The 17802-nt window shown below is 34.2% G+C and overlaps 1 protein-coding gene across 5 annotated transcripts in view; it reads right to left on the reverse strand.

Moving 5' to 3' along the window:
- The window catches only part of NIPBL (NIPBL cohesin loading factor), a 199135-nt gene that overhangs the window by 56225 nt on the left and 125108 nt on the right, over window positions 1–17802 (reverse strand). For all 5 annotated transcript variants that reach the window (XM_042996370.1, XM_042996367.1, XM_042996384.1 and 2 more), the window contains 11 exons: window positions 16944–17126; window positions 12364–12561; window positions 12037–12108; window positions 11859–11948; window positions 10204–10307; window positions 7581–7667; window positions 5029–5260; window positions 3466–3617; window positions 2824–2904; window positions 2276–2376; window positions 820–958 (listed from right to left, as the gene is read on the reverse strand). In XM_042996370.1, the coding sequence (XP_042852304.1) occupies window positions 820–958; window positions 2276–2376; window positions 2824–2904; window positions 3466–3617; window positions 5029–5260; window positions 7581–7667; window positions 10204–10307; window positions 11859–11948; window positions 12037–12108; window positions 12364–12561; window positions 16944–17126 (1439 nt within the window). The remainder of the gene's footprint in view (window positions 1–819; window positions 959–2275; window positions 2377–2823; window positions 2905–3465; window positions 3618–5028; window positions 5261–7580; window positions 7668–10203; window positions 10308–11858; window positions 11949–12036; window positions 12109–12363; window positions 12562–16943; window positions 17127–17802) is intronic.

Consider the following 17802-nt stretch of genomic DNA (forward strand, 5'->3'; position numbering starts at 1 on the left):
TTATGTATTAATAACAATGTTGACTGAAAAAATTAGCTATATCACTCCTGTAAATTAAAAAAAAAAATTCTACATTAAATTTATGCAGATAAATAAATAAATATATGGAAGGAGCTAAACATTCTCATGATACCTGTTACCAAAGATAAGGAAGGAAAGACTGGGGAGAGAAAAATCAGATTGGGACAGTGACCTCAACTTTCTTGATCTGCATTTTTCACTTATTCATTTACTTAATTATATATATATACTATTATATACATACACCAAATTCTGAAAATAACAATATAGAAACAGAATCATTCCTGTTTCTTTTGAATTTTTTGTAATACTATAAGAACCTGGAAAAATTATAAGCATTGATAGGTAAAAGCTATAAAACCAAAAGCAAATCTTAGCTATAATTTACTCAACAGTGAGAGTGTTCATTACTTCTGCATGAAAATTGATTACATTTTATTACATATTACATATTATTACAATTATATGTATGCATTAGTATAGACAGTTATAATAATCACTTACACATCCACTATCTCACTTGAACTTACAAGGTGGTACAAAAGGCTTGTTAGGTATTATCATACCCAATTTACAACTGAGCAAACAAACTCATATTAAAATGATCTACATGTTTTGTGACTAGATAAAATCGTCAGTACCAGAACTCAGGTTTCCTAAAAACTAATCCTGTCCTCTATATAAGGATCCTAAAGACCAGTCTTAAAAGTCCTAATTAAGAACTTCAGTTTTACAAGAATCGTAGAGAATTTAGGTGCTGCTTCCTATAAAAGTATGGAGTTATAAAAGATTCCTTACTTTTTTATTTGAGTCCTCTTCTGAATTAGAGTCCTTCTCTGATGATGGTAAATGTACAACACACTGAATTAGTTGCAAAACCAGTGCTGTAACCATCTGAATATACATAGGCTCTCCATCCATATCACTACTATTTAACCTTTAATGAAGAAGAAAATATTTAAATCATACAAAGAACGAAGAGAAGTTCAACTTGACTCGTCATGTTATCATCTGAAAATTCAGGACGCTTTACCAATATTTCTAGACATTATCTCTTTAGTGCTTACAATAGTGTCCTTATGTCTGTTTTTAATAAATTAGAAAAAATACCAATTCAATGCCTATAAATACTTAGATAATTAAAGTGGTCAAAGGAAAAATACAATATTTAATACAAATTTCTATACTTTATATGCACTGCAGATAAAAATTTATAAATGGATAGTATCAAACATTTCTCAAAATGATTTTTAAAATGAGGAAAGTCTTCAAGATTTCCAAATGCCCATGCATTCTGGTACTCATTTTCTTATTAAAATTTGCTACACAGTCAGCTCTTGATCATCTATCCTAGGGTACGAGGCCAGTGGCACAGAATGTAAAAAATCAAATTCTAAATCTTCAATTCTAAAGATACTGTAAAGGTGTAAGACTTCTCTTATATGCTGATAGGTTTTCTTTAGGTTTAATAGACTATACACAATGAGGCTAAAAAATTAAGGTAAAAATAATTATTTTATGTAAGATAGCCTTCAAAGCAATCTAAACATAATCCTATATGCCAGGTTAATACACTTAATCAGTCAGGAATATTATAATGATAGTTATGATAATGATACCCTATGACAACAAAGAAAATCATGCTGACCACAGCAGTGTATAACATTTCTCAGTTACTCTGTGCTTAGTGAATTAAGAGCCTTTAGTCTCCATGACTTCCTACTATATAAAGGATTAAATCTAAGTTCCTTAGTATGGCCTATAAAACACTTGAACTGCCTTTGACTTTTTCAAGCCCTATTTTCTATTACGGCTTAACCAGGGATGATTTTGACCCTCAGGGGACATCTGCCAGTGTCTGGAGAAAATTTTGGCTGTGCCAATTAGAAGGGGAGGCGGTGGTTCTCTTGTCACCTAGAAGGTGTAAGTCAGGGATGCTGCTAATAAGCATCTTACAATGTATACAACAACAGTCTTGTACAACAAAGTATTATCTATCCAAAATGTCCACAGCACCAAGACTGAAAAACCTCATCATAGATTTTTACACTTGAGGATGAAGGAACTTCTTTAAGCCCCCAAATGTGCACTGTTTTTGCACATATCTGAGTTATTCTTCATGCTGCTCTGACTGAATTGCCTCACTTTTATCTGATCACTAAAATAAAAATCAGGGATGATGAGGAATAAATATATAAGGATTATAATATAATGCAATTCTTCATTGTACTTGGTCTTTGCTATAATTAGTTACCTGAAGTTCCTCAAACTCCTCTTGCTGGTTGGTAATCTTGCAAGTGAAGTAAAAATTTCTTCCAAAATTAACTGCCTATGTTTTTCATATCTTGAGAATACCTGTTTAGTAATTATAAGATTTCAAATTATTATAATTATTTGAAAACAGAAATACTATATCACGTGATAAAAAATATCTGCATTTAAAATAAAAATGTTTTCAACATCTTCAATGACAATGACTTAATCTGTACAACTTTTCCATCATTAATTATAACATTCTTGTAGAAGTTAGAATATACTAGTTTCATTTATAGGAGTATGCTACCTTAGAGATGAAAGACAAGATTTAAGTGATTTTAAATAATTTTGATTTAATTGTAGATATTCAGGAATTATTAACTGAAGTATTTTTAAAAGTTTAGAAGTGTTTAAAATATAAGGCACACAAAAACAGTCCTTATGTTGAAATAAATCTATGGAAAACTTGAATCTGCATTAATGTTGGCAAGTTTGGATATATTTTTCTGGGGGGGATAACAAAAAGTATGAATTGATTATACTTACTGCAGTGACTAACTTAATGGCACACAATTGTAGTTCACTGACATTTTCCACAAAAAATGGTGTTATTCCCATTGATGATACCTGTACACATAAAAAAGTAATCAGTATACATCTCTAGTTAATTTCAGAAACATTCTACATTAACTAAATTTCAAAACATTCATAAACTTACCAGAAAAAACTGAGACAGCATTTTCTTTACGCTCATTAATCATCAGTATCTACCTAGTTCTGTTTCTGCTCCTTTCACCCTCAAACACATCAGCACATACCTTCCTTTATAGTGGCCATTCCTCTGATCTCCCCATGTTGGGTTGATAAATGTCACAAGAATATAAAGAAACAAAACATTTTGCTACTCTGGATGAAAATATCCTGGCATATTTCAAAGGAAATGATCATTTATCTCTAAACTCTAAATTCCAGAATTTAGATTCTACATTCACCTATCCTGTGCCCTAAATGTTTCTTTTTAAAACTTCCCCGGACTTGTATTTCTTCACTTTAGATATACTCTGAATGGAAAAAATTAACATAGTGATGCCATTATTACTGAGCAAGCAAGGTTATACTGAACTCAGACCCTGTATTCTTAAGTCGTTTGGTCTAGAAATGTAACAAAATGCTTCAAAAAACACTTACCTGAAGAATTGTTGTGTCTGTGAGAAGTTGTATCTCTAGCAATTCTGATAAGCTGCTAACAATGTCACAAACTTTATTATAAAGCATTACTATTACTCTCTGCTTGTGGGTAGAACATTTAGCCCGTTTTGCTTTTGAACTTAACAAGCCTCCTAAAATGAAAAAAAAATTCAAAATAAGTAATTTATCAACTTTTAATAATTTTTAATAAACAGTAATAAAACTGTTTTATGAATTAAGGGAACACTTTTCTAGGGGGAGGGGGTGGTACATAAATATACAACATGGCAAATAAAGCTGGTATTTATTAAAACAGAAATATTCTCGGGGCCTCTGGGTGGCTCAGTTGGCTAAGCATCCGACTCGGGTCATTATCTCAGTTTGCGAGATTGAGCTCCATGTGGAGGTCTACGCTGTCAATGCAGCTTGGGATTCTATCTCCCTCTCTCTCTGACCCTCCCCTCCTTGCTCGCTCTGTCTCAGAAATAAACAAATATTAAAAAAAAAAAAATTTATTCTCTAGGGATATTTAGATAGTAGTCGTTCTTTTTTTTGTAAGTTTATTTATTTCGAGAGGGAGAGACAGAGACAGAATATTCCAAGCAGGCTCTGCACTATCAGCATGAGCCCAATGCAGGACTTGATCTCACGAATGGTGAGATCATGACCTAAGCCAAAACCAAGAGTCCGATGCTTAACTGACTGAGCCATCCATGCGCCCTATAAGTAATCATTCTTGTAACAGATAATCTATGGCACATTTCAGTGGCTACCAAAATTCTTATAAAATACTTACCTTTCTATTTTTTCTCATTGGTGCAGAATGGTAAGATTCTATTTCCCTTTCCATTAACTTGCAATTATTAAACAATAAGTAATTAATTATAGATTATTCATGAACACCTAGTATATCCCCCTCTTTTTATTAAAAAAAATTTTTTTTTAACATTTATTTATTTTTGAAAGAAAGAGACAGCGTGAACAGGAGAGGGCAGAGACAGAGGGAGACACAGAATTGGAAACAGACTCCAGGCTCTGAGCCGTCAGAACAGAGCCCAACACAGGGCTGGAACGCGTGAATCATGAGATCATGCCCTGAGCCGAAGTTGGACGCTTAACCAACTGAGCCACCCAGGTGCCCTCCTCTCTTTTTAAATATAAATACATTAACTATTTCACTGTTCATTTATAAAGGTTATAAATAAGACAAAGAATATACATCTTGAATCAATTCATTTTGTGGATAACCTATATTCTGCATAAAATTAGGGGGAAGTGATAAATAGAACCAAAAGCTCATATTATCTGGGATTTTTCCCTAACCAGTAGAAATTACTTCTAATATATGTAAATATTTGCTAAAGAAATTATACTTAAACAGTACTAGATTAACTAAAAGTTCTATACTCTAGGTAAATTAAAGCCAGTATTTATTATAATTTATGGGATCTAATAATTTTTGGCCATTTTAAGTTCTTGCATTCTGACCCATCCAACACAATAAAATTATAGAAAATTTTGACATTATACTCAACAACTTTCAATATAAAAAGGCAAACCAACCTCCATGAGGATCTAGTCTGTAAACAGGATCATACTGAGGATAAAGCGTATTCTGCAAATGAAATTTAGTGTATTGTATAACTCTTTCAATTACATCCTCAATATATACAGCTTTTGGCATGTTAGGGGATGTCATAATGTTGATAGTTGTAAGACAGGCATCTGCTGATTTTGTAACTCTCTCCATAATAAGGTCTCTCCATAATCTTTCTTCTTCTTCAGTATCGTTATTCTATAAAACAGCACATTGTTAGTGAAATGGAAACAAACACATTTATAGGTTAAAATATATATTAAAAAAGAGATATATTTGATTTTCCCTAGCGGAAACATGTTAAGTATTTTTATGTATGTACTTTTTTTTTTTTTTTTAAAGTAAGCTCTACACCCAATGTGAGGCTTGAACTCACGACCCTGAGATCAAGAGTCATATGCTCTACTGCCAGTCAAGTGCCCCAGTGCATGTACATGCATGAACATCAGGAATGAAGTACAAAACTGATATTACTTTAAGATTTTTATTTCAAAGTTTTCAAACATAATATACTCTATCTCCTAATTTCACCACTAGATGACACTCCAATGACAAAGTTATAGTTATCTTTATCTTCTATGTACTTTATCCAAACCTAAGATTTATTAGCTAAAGACTGTAATTTATATAAATAATTTTGTGTTTGGGGTATAAACATTATGACAGTCAAAACTTTGTAAGTTCTGCTTGCTATTGTGAGAACGAAGCAAATATGAAAACAACAGTAGACCTCACTTAAAAGTAGTAAAATGTAATAGTCTCATTCCTATTACTTGTTTTCAAACATCACCATATTTTTGAAACAGAGATTAAAGTGGTTATTATGCAGACTACTGAAAACATAATTTATTTTCTAAAATGGATAATTCAACTGACAGAAGACTGCATTTTAATTTACATACTTACATTATAATTGGGAAGGAGTGCTTTTAATCTTACTTTGAGAGTGAGAATCCTATCACATCCTTAACTTATGAAATACAAACTTTATACTCCAGGAATACTTTCAAATGCATGTTATTCAAAGCTTATATACATTGGGAAATGAAACAAACAAAATCATGATATATGTAAAGCAGAGAAGGGCTTTCTAATCACTAATGCCTAAAAACTCCATTATTTTTTCCTACTTCTCTAAGCTTTTTCTCATTTTACTGCTTACATACCTACTCAAAAAAATAAGATAAAGTAGCCTTTCTTAGACAATAAAATTGTTGTATGGAATAGTCAGTTAAGAACGTTCATCATTCATGCCAAATGTTAAGGCTACCTGCAACACATTAAATAATGCTAAGGCTTCAGGAAGTAGAATAATTTCAGTAAGACTGAGTCTGCCAGCTCTCCAGAACTCTAGATTCTTGACATTTGTTACAATTTCTTGTCAAAGTCTTTTAAAAAAATTTGTAGATTAAGGACATAGTTGATTGCCACTATAGGTTTCTCTAGGCCCTCTGTTTCTCATTCAAAAACTAATTTAAAAAGGGCATTGGAAAAATATAGATATATTTAATAGAAATATCGTGAGATTATTTTTCTAGATTTTTTATTCCATGTAGATCACTTAGCAATCCTGTGGCTTCTACAAATACCAAGAACACTTCTCTCATAAGATCCAGTGCATGTACTAAGTGTTTTAGGATACATCAAAAGTGTTAATAGCGGTTACTGCTAGATGAGAATATGGATGGACCGTTTTGAGCTTGTTGTGTTTTGGAAATTTTCTATAATAAATACAATAGTTTTATAATCAGGTTTTAAAAATAAGGAAAATTCAGTAACTCAAAACTTTCCCAAATTCTTACCTCATAATAAATGCCTATAAGCATCAGTGTTTCTATTCATTAATGGTAGAGCTATCAAGATCAATTTGAATATAGACATGATTTTGAAAGTCAGCTACACTGCTAGGAAGGTAGATTCCAGGTCATTTATTTTAATCAGTTTATAAACCATTACATTATGTTGCTACTGCTTTTCACATAAAGGTACTAAAATACATTAACATTTGCTAATGTTTATTGAGAACTTAAGATGTGGAGACACTGTTAAGTACTTAACATGAATTATTTGATTTAATCTTTTCAATGACCATTTGAACAAGGTATAAAAATGGTATATAAGGATTCCTGTTTTAGGATACATTAGGAAATCAACATAAAGTTTCTAACTATTTAATTCTTCAGGAAAGGTCAAGAAAAAGAATTACTATTATTTCATAAATGAAAAAATATTTTAAACACACTCATCCACTTACACCAGGAAGAGCATAATGTAAGATTAAAGATCAGTTCTGTAAACTGAAATGAATTTAAATCTGTTGCTTATGTCAAAGCAGTGAACTGACAATGTAATTTTGAATTACTAACTGTAATTTAGCAGCAACGCTAATGAACATAACTAGCAAATGGTAGTTTAGCTTAAATTAATGAAATTTGGGATTTCCCTACAAATCAAAGTTCTTTTGAAAAAACTTTAGTAAAGGTAAAGGTAAAATTAACAATATGGATCTTAAACTTACATGATTTAACAAAGTGGAAAGCTTGGACCCATCTTGAATATTCTTCTCCAAGATATTTAGGACTTTCACAGTTTTGTCAGTGGAAAGCTGAAATAGCAACACAATTTTTTAAAATCAATCATTTGTAAAAGTAATAAATTATTCAAGAAACATTGTGTACAATTATCACCTTTGGGCTACAGAATATATTAAAGAGTGAGAAAAGAAAATTTTCCCACTTAGATTCTCTATTTAAATCTGAATTATGTAGAGAATTAATCCCTTGTTTCTCAAGGACAGAAAAGCAAACAAAGAATGGGCACAAATGCACATTACTACTCTTAACATATAGCTTGTGAAGATTGAGTTTGTTCTGATGCCTGGCCCCTGTTCTTGTGGCAGTGACCCTGAACATGCATATGAACGAACGAACACACACGCATACTGAGACTTTTTGGAGAGAGACAGAAGGAACACAAGTGGGGGAGGATCAGAGAGAGAGAGGGAGACAGAATCGGAAGTAGGCTCCAGGCTCTGAGCTGTCAACACAGAGCAGCATGTGGGGATCCAACCCATGAACTGTGAGATCATGACCTGAGCAAGTCGGATGCTTAACCAACTGAGCCCCTAAATTTTTATTTTAATGTTTATTTTTGAGAGAGAGAGAGAGACAGAGTGCAAGTGGGAGAGGGACAGAGAGAGAGGGAGACACAGAATGTGAAGCAGGCTCCAGGCTCTAAGCTGTCAGCACAGAGCCCAACATGGGGTTTGAACCCACGAACCGTGAGATCACGACTGGAGCCAAAGTTGGATGCTTAACCCGACTGAGCCACCCAGGGGCCCCAAACTACCAAGACTTTAAAAAAAAAAAAAAAAAGGTTATTTATTTTGAAAGAGAGAAGGGGTGGGGAAGAAAAATGGGCGCACAAATTGGGGAGGGGCAGAGAGAGAGAATCCCAAGCAGGCTCCACACTGTCAGCACAAAGCCTGACACAGAGCCAGATCTCACGAACTGTGAGATCATGACCTGAGCCAAAATCAAGGGTCCGACACAGGCAACTGAGCCACCGAGGTGCCCCTAAACTACTGAGACTTTGGTAAACTTCCCATACTTTGAAAATACTCAGCAAATTCACTTTGTGAAACAGAAATAATAGCTATATATAATAACAGAATTTATGAAATAAATTTAGGATTGGAAGTGTCATCTCAGAAAACTGATGACATATTCCTATACAATAAATCAATCTCTCTCTCTGCACATAGCAATACTATGAACTAATAGCACATTAATTATTGGTTAACTATGTGATATGTCTGGCTTTAAAACACAAATTCATGGAAACCCTTGTGCACTGCTGGTGGGAATGTAATTGGGTGCAGCCACTATGGAAAACAATATGGAGGGTCCTCAAAAAACTAAAAATAGAACTACCATAAGATCCATCAATTCCACTTCTGGGTATTTATGTGAAGGAGAAGAAAACACTAACTTAAAAAGATATATGCACCCCCATGTTCACTGCATCATTATTTACAATAGCCAAGACATGAAAACATCCACAGTGTCCAGAGATGGATGAATGGGCAAACAAAATGTGGTATATACACGAGCAATATTATTTTGCCATAAAAAAGGAAATCTTGCCATATGTGACAACATGATTGGTCCTTGAGGGCATTACACTAAGAGAAATAAGTCAAAGACAAATGACATATGATCTCACCTGTGGAATCTAAAACCAACAAAAACCAACCCAATTCACAGATACAGAGAACAGATAATTCTGTACAACAGGGAACCTGCCCTGGTTAGAAGAGGAGAGGGGCACCTGGATGGCTCAGGTCATGATCTTATGGTTTGTGAGATCGAGCCCGGCATCTAGCTCTGTGCTGACAGCATGGAGCATGCCTGGGATTCTCTCTCTGCCCCTCCCACTCATACGTTCTCTCTCGCTCTCTCTCTCAAAATAAATAAATAAATTTAAAAAAAAAAAAGAGAGAGAGAAGAGGAGGAGAGAGGATTCATTTAGAAATTATATCTGCACAGCAATCATGCAGTAGTTTAGGAAGTAAATGGTGGCTCATAAAGATTATGGGAAGCCATCCCTTGATGCTGTCACTATTGTCTGAAGTTATTATCAATGAAAAATACTCTGCTATTTCATTAGAAAAGAATGAGACTATTTAGCAACAGAGAGCTCACAGGAAAGACAACTCACAAAAATTATTATAAAGCCTACAGCAATGAGGCTATGTACTTATTCACAATTAATGTGCTGAAACCGTAGCATTACCCTTTTACCACTCTAAATGGCTAAAGCAAACGCCAAGGAAAAATTTAGTGTATTTCTACATTTAAATAATCTGAATATCTGAGACAATAACAAGAAAAACAGTGGAAAAAAAAATCCAGGCCCATGCTTCTTTCGGTGCAATGATACAGTTTTCTTTAGAATAATTTACAGAATATTTCTTTGATTCAAGTTTAAAAAAAAAAAAAATTCAGTTAGCCTCTCAGAAGGCAACCAGAAATTGTTTTCAGTATTATTTACTTTATGTAAACTTTGTAATTTGCCTTGGAAACTTTAATTTCAAAGATAAGACCTTAAGTAAATATATAAATTTTACTTTAGTGAGATACCTTATCCATTATACCCATTGCTTTAATTTTAGCAGATTCACTGCCGAGTTCATTAAGCTGGTGTTTTCCTAAGAGAAGTTCCTGAGGAATTTCATCATCATCACCTGAAAAACCAAACCAAACAATTAAGGGAGAATACATAGCTCAAAATAGTAAGTTTAATTTTTTAATAAAATTTCTGGACACATAGACAAATACAAACAAACTAAACAAATAACAACCTAAGAGGCTTCTGCACACCTCAAGCGCACCCGTAACAAGCGAGGACAGGGATTAAAACTAGAGCTCTGACTGGAATGGAAAGAGGACTCAGATCTCGTGTCTTCACTCTCAACCAAGTTCTCTGCCCCAGGGGGCTGACCTGTGTGCACTACATAACAGTCTCTCATGCCCTCTGGCTTCTGTTTGGGTACAGCTAGTGGGGTGCCCTGTCAGAAGATCTAAAGAGAAGGAGAGTGAGGTCAGGGTATTTATATCCGTGACTCCTTCCTTGTACGGTCTCCTCAGGCTGCCTATGTCCTCCAACCAAAAGGTTACTGCCTTTTTTCAAGGCAGTCTACGATATTTTTTTCCCTACAGAGTGAGAGTTCTGGTAACTTCTCTTTACCCTTGTTCCTTTCGGAGCAGCGATGGTAACAGTTTCATGGTTGTTAACCCTGGGTTCTGGCACTATTCTGTCCCTAACTCTGAAACTGGTCTGTTTGTAAGTAAGTCCTCCTCAAACTATCCCAATTTGAGAGTGTCATCTGTCTTCTGGTTGGGATCTTCAATGACATGGGAGACAGTTTCTCAGCACACCACTGGAGTTTTATAAATGACAAAACTGCTACTCCAAATAATGGAGATATGCATTAATGATACTTAGGCAAGTACCTCTGACAAAACAAATATTTTTAAAATCAAGGGTAATATAATATAAAGGGTAATATACCTTTTAAGGCATTTTCGAATAGATGGACTCATATCAGAAATTATTGTATATCACATGGCTTTTGTAAAATTAGGTAAAATGTTTGTACCAGCTGAAGGTGACATACAATGGTTGAGAATAGCTCTAAACACTGCAAGCACATTACATTTTTATATTTATAGATATGATCTTTACATATTATAAAAGGAATATATAAATATTACATTAATCCTATTGTATGTTAATTGGTTTACTATTTTGTTTTCCGTATTAGATTCTGTATTACTTGAAACCAAGAGCTGGGATATTTATCTTTGGATCTCTAGCATTTAATATATTAGTGACAAAGAGCAAGTATTCAATAAATATTGGCTATAAGAATAAATGAGCAGATGCATGGGTTCCTGTTTCTGCATCCTTGCTCAAATTAGTACTTAGGTCCTTATCTAGGACCTACTCAAGTCTTACCTGCGTTAATTACTCTCACCTACCTTGGTAACTGCACTTTCAGGATTCTTAAGACACTATCAATAATTAATAATACCTGATTTTTATACTAAAGTTTTCAATTTCTTGACAATATAGACTACACTTGACTCTAAACCAGATTTCAAGTTGCTTGAGAGCACTTAATCATGCCTCTGTATCTACTAGATAACTGGCAGAAAGCTAGACACATAGGTAAATAAATACATTTAAAATTGATTTTATATTTAGAAGTAAATATATATTAAAATGATTTTACCAAATGCAGTAAAATCCATATCTTCTAAATTATCCAAAATATTCTCTATTGAGGCTGTGAATCTCTTAAAAGTTGAAGAATCCATCATTTCTACAAAAAGAAAAAATAAAAACTTATTATGATCATATTACAAGTAGAATACTGAAGTTGAACACTGTGAACAAAGACAAAAATTTACCTTCAGGTGTTAGTTTTGGTTCATAAGCTTTCCTCTTCTTCTGTTTTTCTTTTTTCTTCATTTTTCTAGCAACTAAATCAAACAAAAGAAATATTGAAATACAGGAAAGACAACTTAAAATATTTCTATTCTTGCGCTTAGGTTCTTCCAGAACATTAAATACTTAAACAATAACCACTGCCATTCCAAACTAAATACATACTTTTGTCTTGATTAACAATTAGGAGTTGTTAATGAACTCAGAAAAAAGTATCAAAGAGTCTTCAAAGTTAAACCCCTAAATTTAAGGTGGCTTATGTAAGAAATCCGTTGATACTGATGTATTACCCTCACTAAGGCTGGGAGGAGGAGAATAATCTTCCATGTCAGAATCTGATGGGCTTCGGTTTCGATAACGACCACCACCTGAACTCCTTCTTCCTTCATGAGAGTGGCCACTTCTCCTATGATCCCCAGAGCTTCTTCTGTCACGTTCTTCATATTCCCAAGCTTTATCATCATCTTTTTTATGTCGTTTCCTAGAGGCTAAAAGCAAATCCCCATGACAAATAATTTACCTCATTTAAAAAGACTATTAAAGCTTGTACTTCACAAATTTACCACATGGGGGAAAATCATTGTGTGGGTCTAGGAAATTCTGAGTTTTTCTGTTTAATCAGAAATATGAATTATGGTATAGAAATAGTATCACTTATTTTAGCAATATCTATCTACATTTAAAGATTTTTACATGAATTTGGTTTGCTAACAAATATAGATAGGAATGTTCTGGGAATTAAACAGCACTCATTTCAAAGAAAGATATAATCAGCGAGTCAGTAAAGATAATATCTAACCATCAGGATGAATTAAGGCATGCAAAACAATCTTTATTTAGGATTTGGACGAAAAACAGAAACACCTTAAAGCATTTAGATTACTGATGGGGAGTAGGGTTTGGAGGAAAAGTAAACTTTTGAGAAAGTGTTATAGAATATGGGGTAACCATGTATACCAACAATTAAAAGTCAAGTTAAGCCCACAATTTAGGTATAAATTCAACAGACTGATAATCTAACGTCACAGGCCTACAGAGAATAAATCCATACAGTTGTAAATACTCACACTGAATTCAGTTCCCCAATAACATATTTGCTTAAACCCAAAGAAAAAAGCTTTTAAGCTTATAAATGCTATATAAACAAATTTATGTATGTTACCTTCAGTCCCTCCCCCATCTTTCCAAGGGTCTAAGCATTCTGCTAAAATCACCAGTATTGACAGGAACTTCTAGGCAGAACTGGCAAACAGATTTCATCTGACACATCAACTCTGATCAAATGGTAATAGCTGCCAAGAACATTATATTTCCTTGAGAAAGCATCATATTTCAGCAAGAAAGACTGATTAGAAATGTCTGTCCTGTGACAACCTGAGGGCAGTACAAGTGACAAATATTTACCATACCTGCTCTTGCATGCAGTACCAACAACTTAAAACTAGGTTAGAGAAGTAATGTGTCCTACATCTTGGGATTCTTGTTTTGACCACTTGTTGCTGACAATGAAATACTTTCTAATCGTTGAACTAAATGTGACTCCCTTGCTTTCTTGTAGCTGACTTCTATTTCACATTCCTAACTATGATCAATACTCAAATACTTAAGACAAAAATAATGCTTGAGTCCCCTTAAATTCTTAGATTTAAGGATGCCAATCTTACTAGCATAGATAGATGTATTCTACTACGCTTGTACTGGTGCCCTTATGTGTGAATAAGCAATGCCTACACTCTGGCTAATCTCACCCTTACGTGCTGCCTTAGCTGCTCCTATTCGAGAATCTAGTTTGGTTTCTGGTTCTGGACCCTTCTGTCCAATCTACTGACAGTATGGCAGAAAAAGATAATTTTGTTTCCTCTTTTTGGTCATAGACTTGGCACAGAAAGATGGTTCATAAAAAAAGACAAATGTAAATGCATATATTTAAATCTCCAATGATTTTCTTCATAATTAGGCATAAATTTGACTATGAAATATGAGGAAGAAGTAGGACTTTCTCCCCTTTTGCAATTAGGGTATGCCCCAGTACGTTCTCTTAGTTGAGAGGCTGCCTTATAAACTAATATAAGGGGTGTGTGTGTGTGTATCAGAGAAACATTTAGCATTCACTAAATACTTTTCAACAAGTACTAACATACCTATCAAACATGAGGAAAAACAACTAATAAGCAAACTTGTTCAGAAAGAATTCTATGACCTCAAATATGACCTAGTCCTTTTGAAACTTAATTTCATACGAAATCCATTTCAAGCATTCAATTCTATGATTAGAAAACGCTTGAAAAATCTTACAGTTGTTAGCAAGAACATACAAAATACCGTACCGGTGATAATTTTTATAGGCCTTGAAGATTTTTTGTTTCACATCCATTAAACTTTAGGAAATTTGGATAAAAATAGGACGGCAAATTAGAAAAAATTCCCACCCAACTTCTATGATACAGTGTGTTGTAATAAGGTTACCAGGATCCCAATTCATTGTTACTAGTTTATTCTTTTGCTATTACTCTCAAGAAATAGGGGAGGAGCTCAGTAGACAGGTAGATAAAATATGACTTGAGTGTCTTCCACCTTCCCTAACTTTCACCTACATTGCTCTTTAGCTTACATCTTCCCTCCTTCCCCAGCAACACACTGACCTTGTAGTTGTGCTATGGCTATCCAGATCTATGTGGCCCAACTTTCAAAGTTACCCCTCAACCTTTCCCCCATCCTTCAACAAAACAATTGCCTCAGTTTTAGATTTTCAGGAGTGCAATTTGATTAAACTGCAGTAAAACCTTAAGTTTCAAACGGTCTCTCTCAAAGCAGCATAACGCTTGTGTTTATGTTCGCATACTACTTTTACATTTTGTATTACACTATATTCTCACTGCATTATTTTTGTTGTGGTATAATGACAATGTGTTTGTTTATGTAAACTACCAATTGCAATTCCTCCATCTCTCAAATCAGCGGCTCCAGAGTAAATTTTTCTATAGTTACTTGTATAGAAATTAGAAAAACAGGAAGCTACTCTGAAGTCTCTTAAAAAATCCAGAGAAACTTTTCTTCCTCCTAGCAAGGGCTGAAGCTGAGGTTCTCTGATACGAGCTTTCAGTACACTTGGAAACAGATATAACAGGGTTCATGGCTTTAAGATGACGCTAAGTGCTTCCATAAGATGAAATGAGAGCTCTCCTAACAGAAAGCAAAGAAAAGAATAGTGGCTGCACTAATGACAAACATAAGGCATGTGTGGCTCTCTTCTCTTACACTTGATGGCCATTTCTGATTGTGCTATTCTTTCTACTTAACTGCAAGGTAGCTTCAAAATTCTCCTCAGCTTAGCAATGAGAGGAGCTCAGCCGCTCTCAGTGAAATGGGAGTTGAAGTGTGATTTGAAATCAGTCTGCAATTAAATAACTCCTCCTTCTTAACTACTCCCTTTAGAAATGGGTGATGTTTTAGGGAGCAGGAGAGAGAGTGAAGGAGAGGCATGTCTATAAAGGGGAGTGAGTTTATGAGCTACCAGATCTCCTTTCTCCTATCCGTTTCCAGAATATATGTTCCCATATGACCAAAATGTTTGATTATAATAAAAAAAGTATTAAGTTTAGCCATTGAAATATATTCCATGTAAATACATCTCATGAGAATACAAATGATAACAATTGTACATATAATTGTCAGATTAACTTTGCTATATATTTTATTTCAATTTTAAAACTTTCTTCAGATTTGTTCAGTATTTATAGCCTACTGCTCATAGCTCAAGAGCTCACAATTTAAAGAAAATCAGAGTAAATGAACATTAAAAACTTTGGAGGAGGTGAAGGATTTCCATCAGCAATATACATTTAAAATTAGCAGCATGCATCTGTCCTTCCTGCCCTTGCTTGTCACACCTCAATCTATGGAAACTAGGTGGAAAAGGTAGAATACACTGGAGGTCTTCCCAGTTCTTTTGGTCAAAATGACTAAGTCAGTTGGCACACAAGTGAAGATCTCCCATAGTCTGTTTCCACTGAATGCCGTTTAAGTCAAACAAGGTTGCTGACCCCTCTTGGCTAGGCTCAATTCTCTTGCTCCAGAAGAAGGAAGATAGGGATAAAAGAGAAGAACTTTTTCAGTGGACCAGTAGGAAGACAGGCGAGGTATAGCAAGTCTAGTGCAAAGACAGGTGATCACAGTGTTGTAGAGAGGTAGCTGTGTAGTGAAGAAGCCAGCTCTGGAAAACAGTGAAACAAGGGAGGAATTCCAGGACACAGCTGGGCAAAAAGGAGAAGCCAGGTCCAAACCACACAGATAATTGGCAATGTGGCTAATCCATTCATAATTTAGTGATAGTATGGTTTTAAATATTTCTTCACCTGGCTATCTCCTATGTGTCCTTCAAGACTCAACTCAAGTGTCACCTCTTCCAGTAAGCGTTCCCTGAAACCCAAGTATAATTTTGATGTCAATCCAATGTGCTCCCATAGCACCCTGGATTTACTTATTATCACTGTACTTTTCTCACTGTGCTACAACTGTTTACATATTTCCCCCATTAGACTGAAGGCTCTTTAAAGACAGGGGCCACATCTTATTTATATTTTTAATCTCAGTGCCTAACATATATAGTAGGAACTCAATAAATGTTTGCTAAATACAGACACATACCTGTGTTATTTGACACTAACCATAGCTCATTAAAATTTTTTTTCTTGGTGCCAACTGATCTCATCTGTCACACGTTTTTTAGTATAAAGAAAAAGCCTTGCTATACTAAGTTATTAAGAATTAAGATCACTGTACTGTTCCTAACCCCCCAAATTATGAATGAGACAAACATATCAACCTGCGTTTTAATTCTAAAGTAATAATAAAATTATGTGATACTTACATTCAAAAGCTTCATCACTATCATTATCTTCATCTGAACTGATTTCAGCATATTTTGGCTTTTCATTAACTGTGCTACGCTTGCGTTTATTCATTTTCACACGTTCACAAAGTGGCATGGTGGATTCAATTTCTGCCAGAAGTTCGGGGGGTAATTCTTTTAACACTGATTGATCTATACTACCTATTAATGAAAGGTAAGAAAAAAATTTAAATCTGAAGATAAAAGGGAAATTTTAACTAAATTAGAACAATGAAAATGAAATACTAGTATTTATATACGTTTTCTAAGTCAGCTTTGTATTTTAATAAAACACATATTTAAAACTGTAATAGGCTCAACCCTGACCTGATAATGCAGTTTTTATACATGTATCATTATAGAACAACTTAAAAAATATAAAAAGGGTAGTTATATCATCAGTTTTTGATATAATGCCTTCATTTGTCTGCACAGACTAAAAACTTTCTAAAACTATGAATCCACTGGCATTGACTAGCGTATTTGTACTAGGGGATTCATTTTGCATTCTTGGTAGCACCCCCATTTGTTTTACAGAGGTCTATACCAGTTAGTTTGAAAGTAAGGCTCTCTCTCCGTGCAGATTAGAAGAGTTGGAAGACACTTAGCACCTCCTTCTCTTCATCTATGATCTTGGTGGTTGTGTGATATGGCTGAGACCAGAATTTTACATGCTTTTACCTATCACTGTCTATTTGAGAGGCATGGTAATGCCTTTAGTATTCCAAAGAACTTCCTCAAACAGATAAACCAATATATGCATTTAACTGAAGATAAAGGAACATGAAAGGCAGGATAAACAAAACAAAAATATTTAAAAATATAATTGTCTATAATT

This window comes from Panthera tigris, chromosome A1 (genome assembly GCF_018350195.1).
Source record: "Panthera tigris isolate Pti1 chromosome A1, P.tigris_Pti1_mat1.1, whole genome shotgun sequence".
NCBI classification, from domain to species: domain Eukaryota; kingdom Metazoa; phylum Chordata; class Mammalia; order Carnivora; family Felidae; genus Panthera; species Panthera tigris.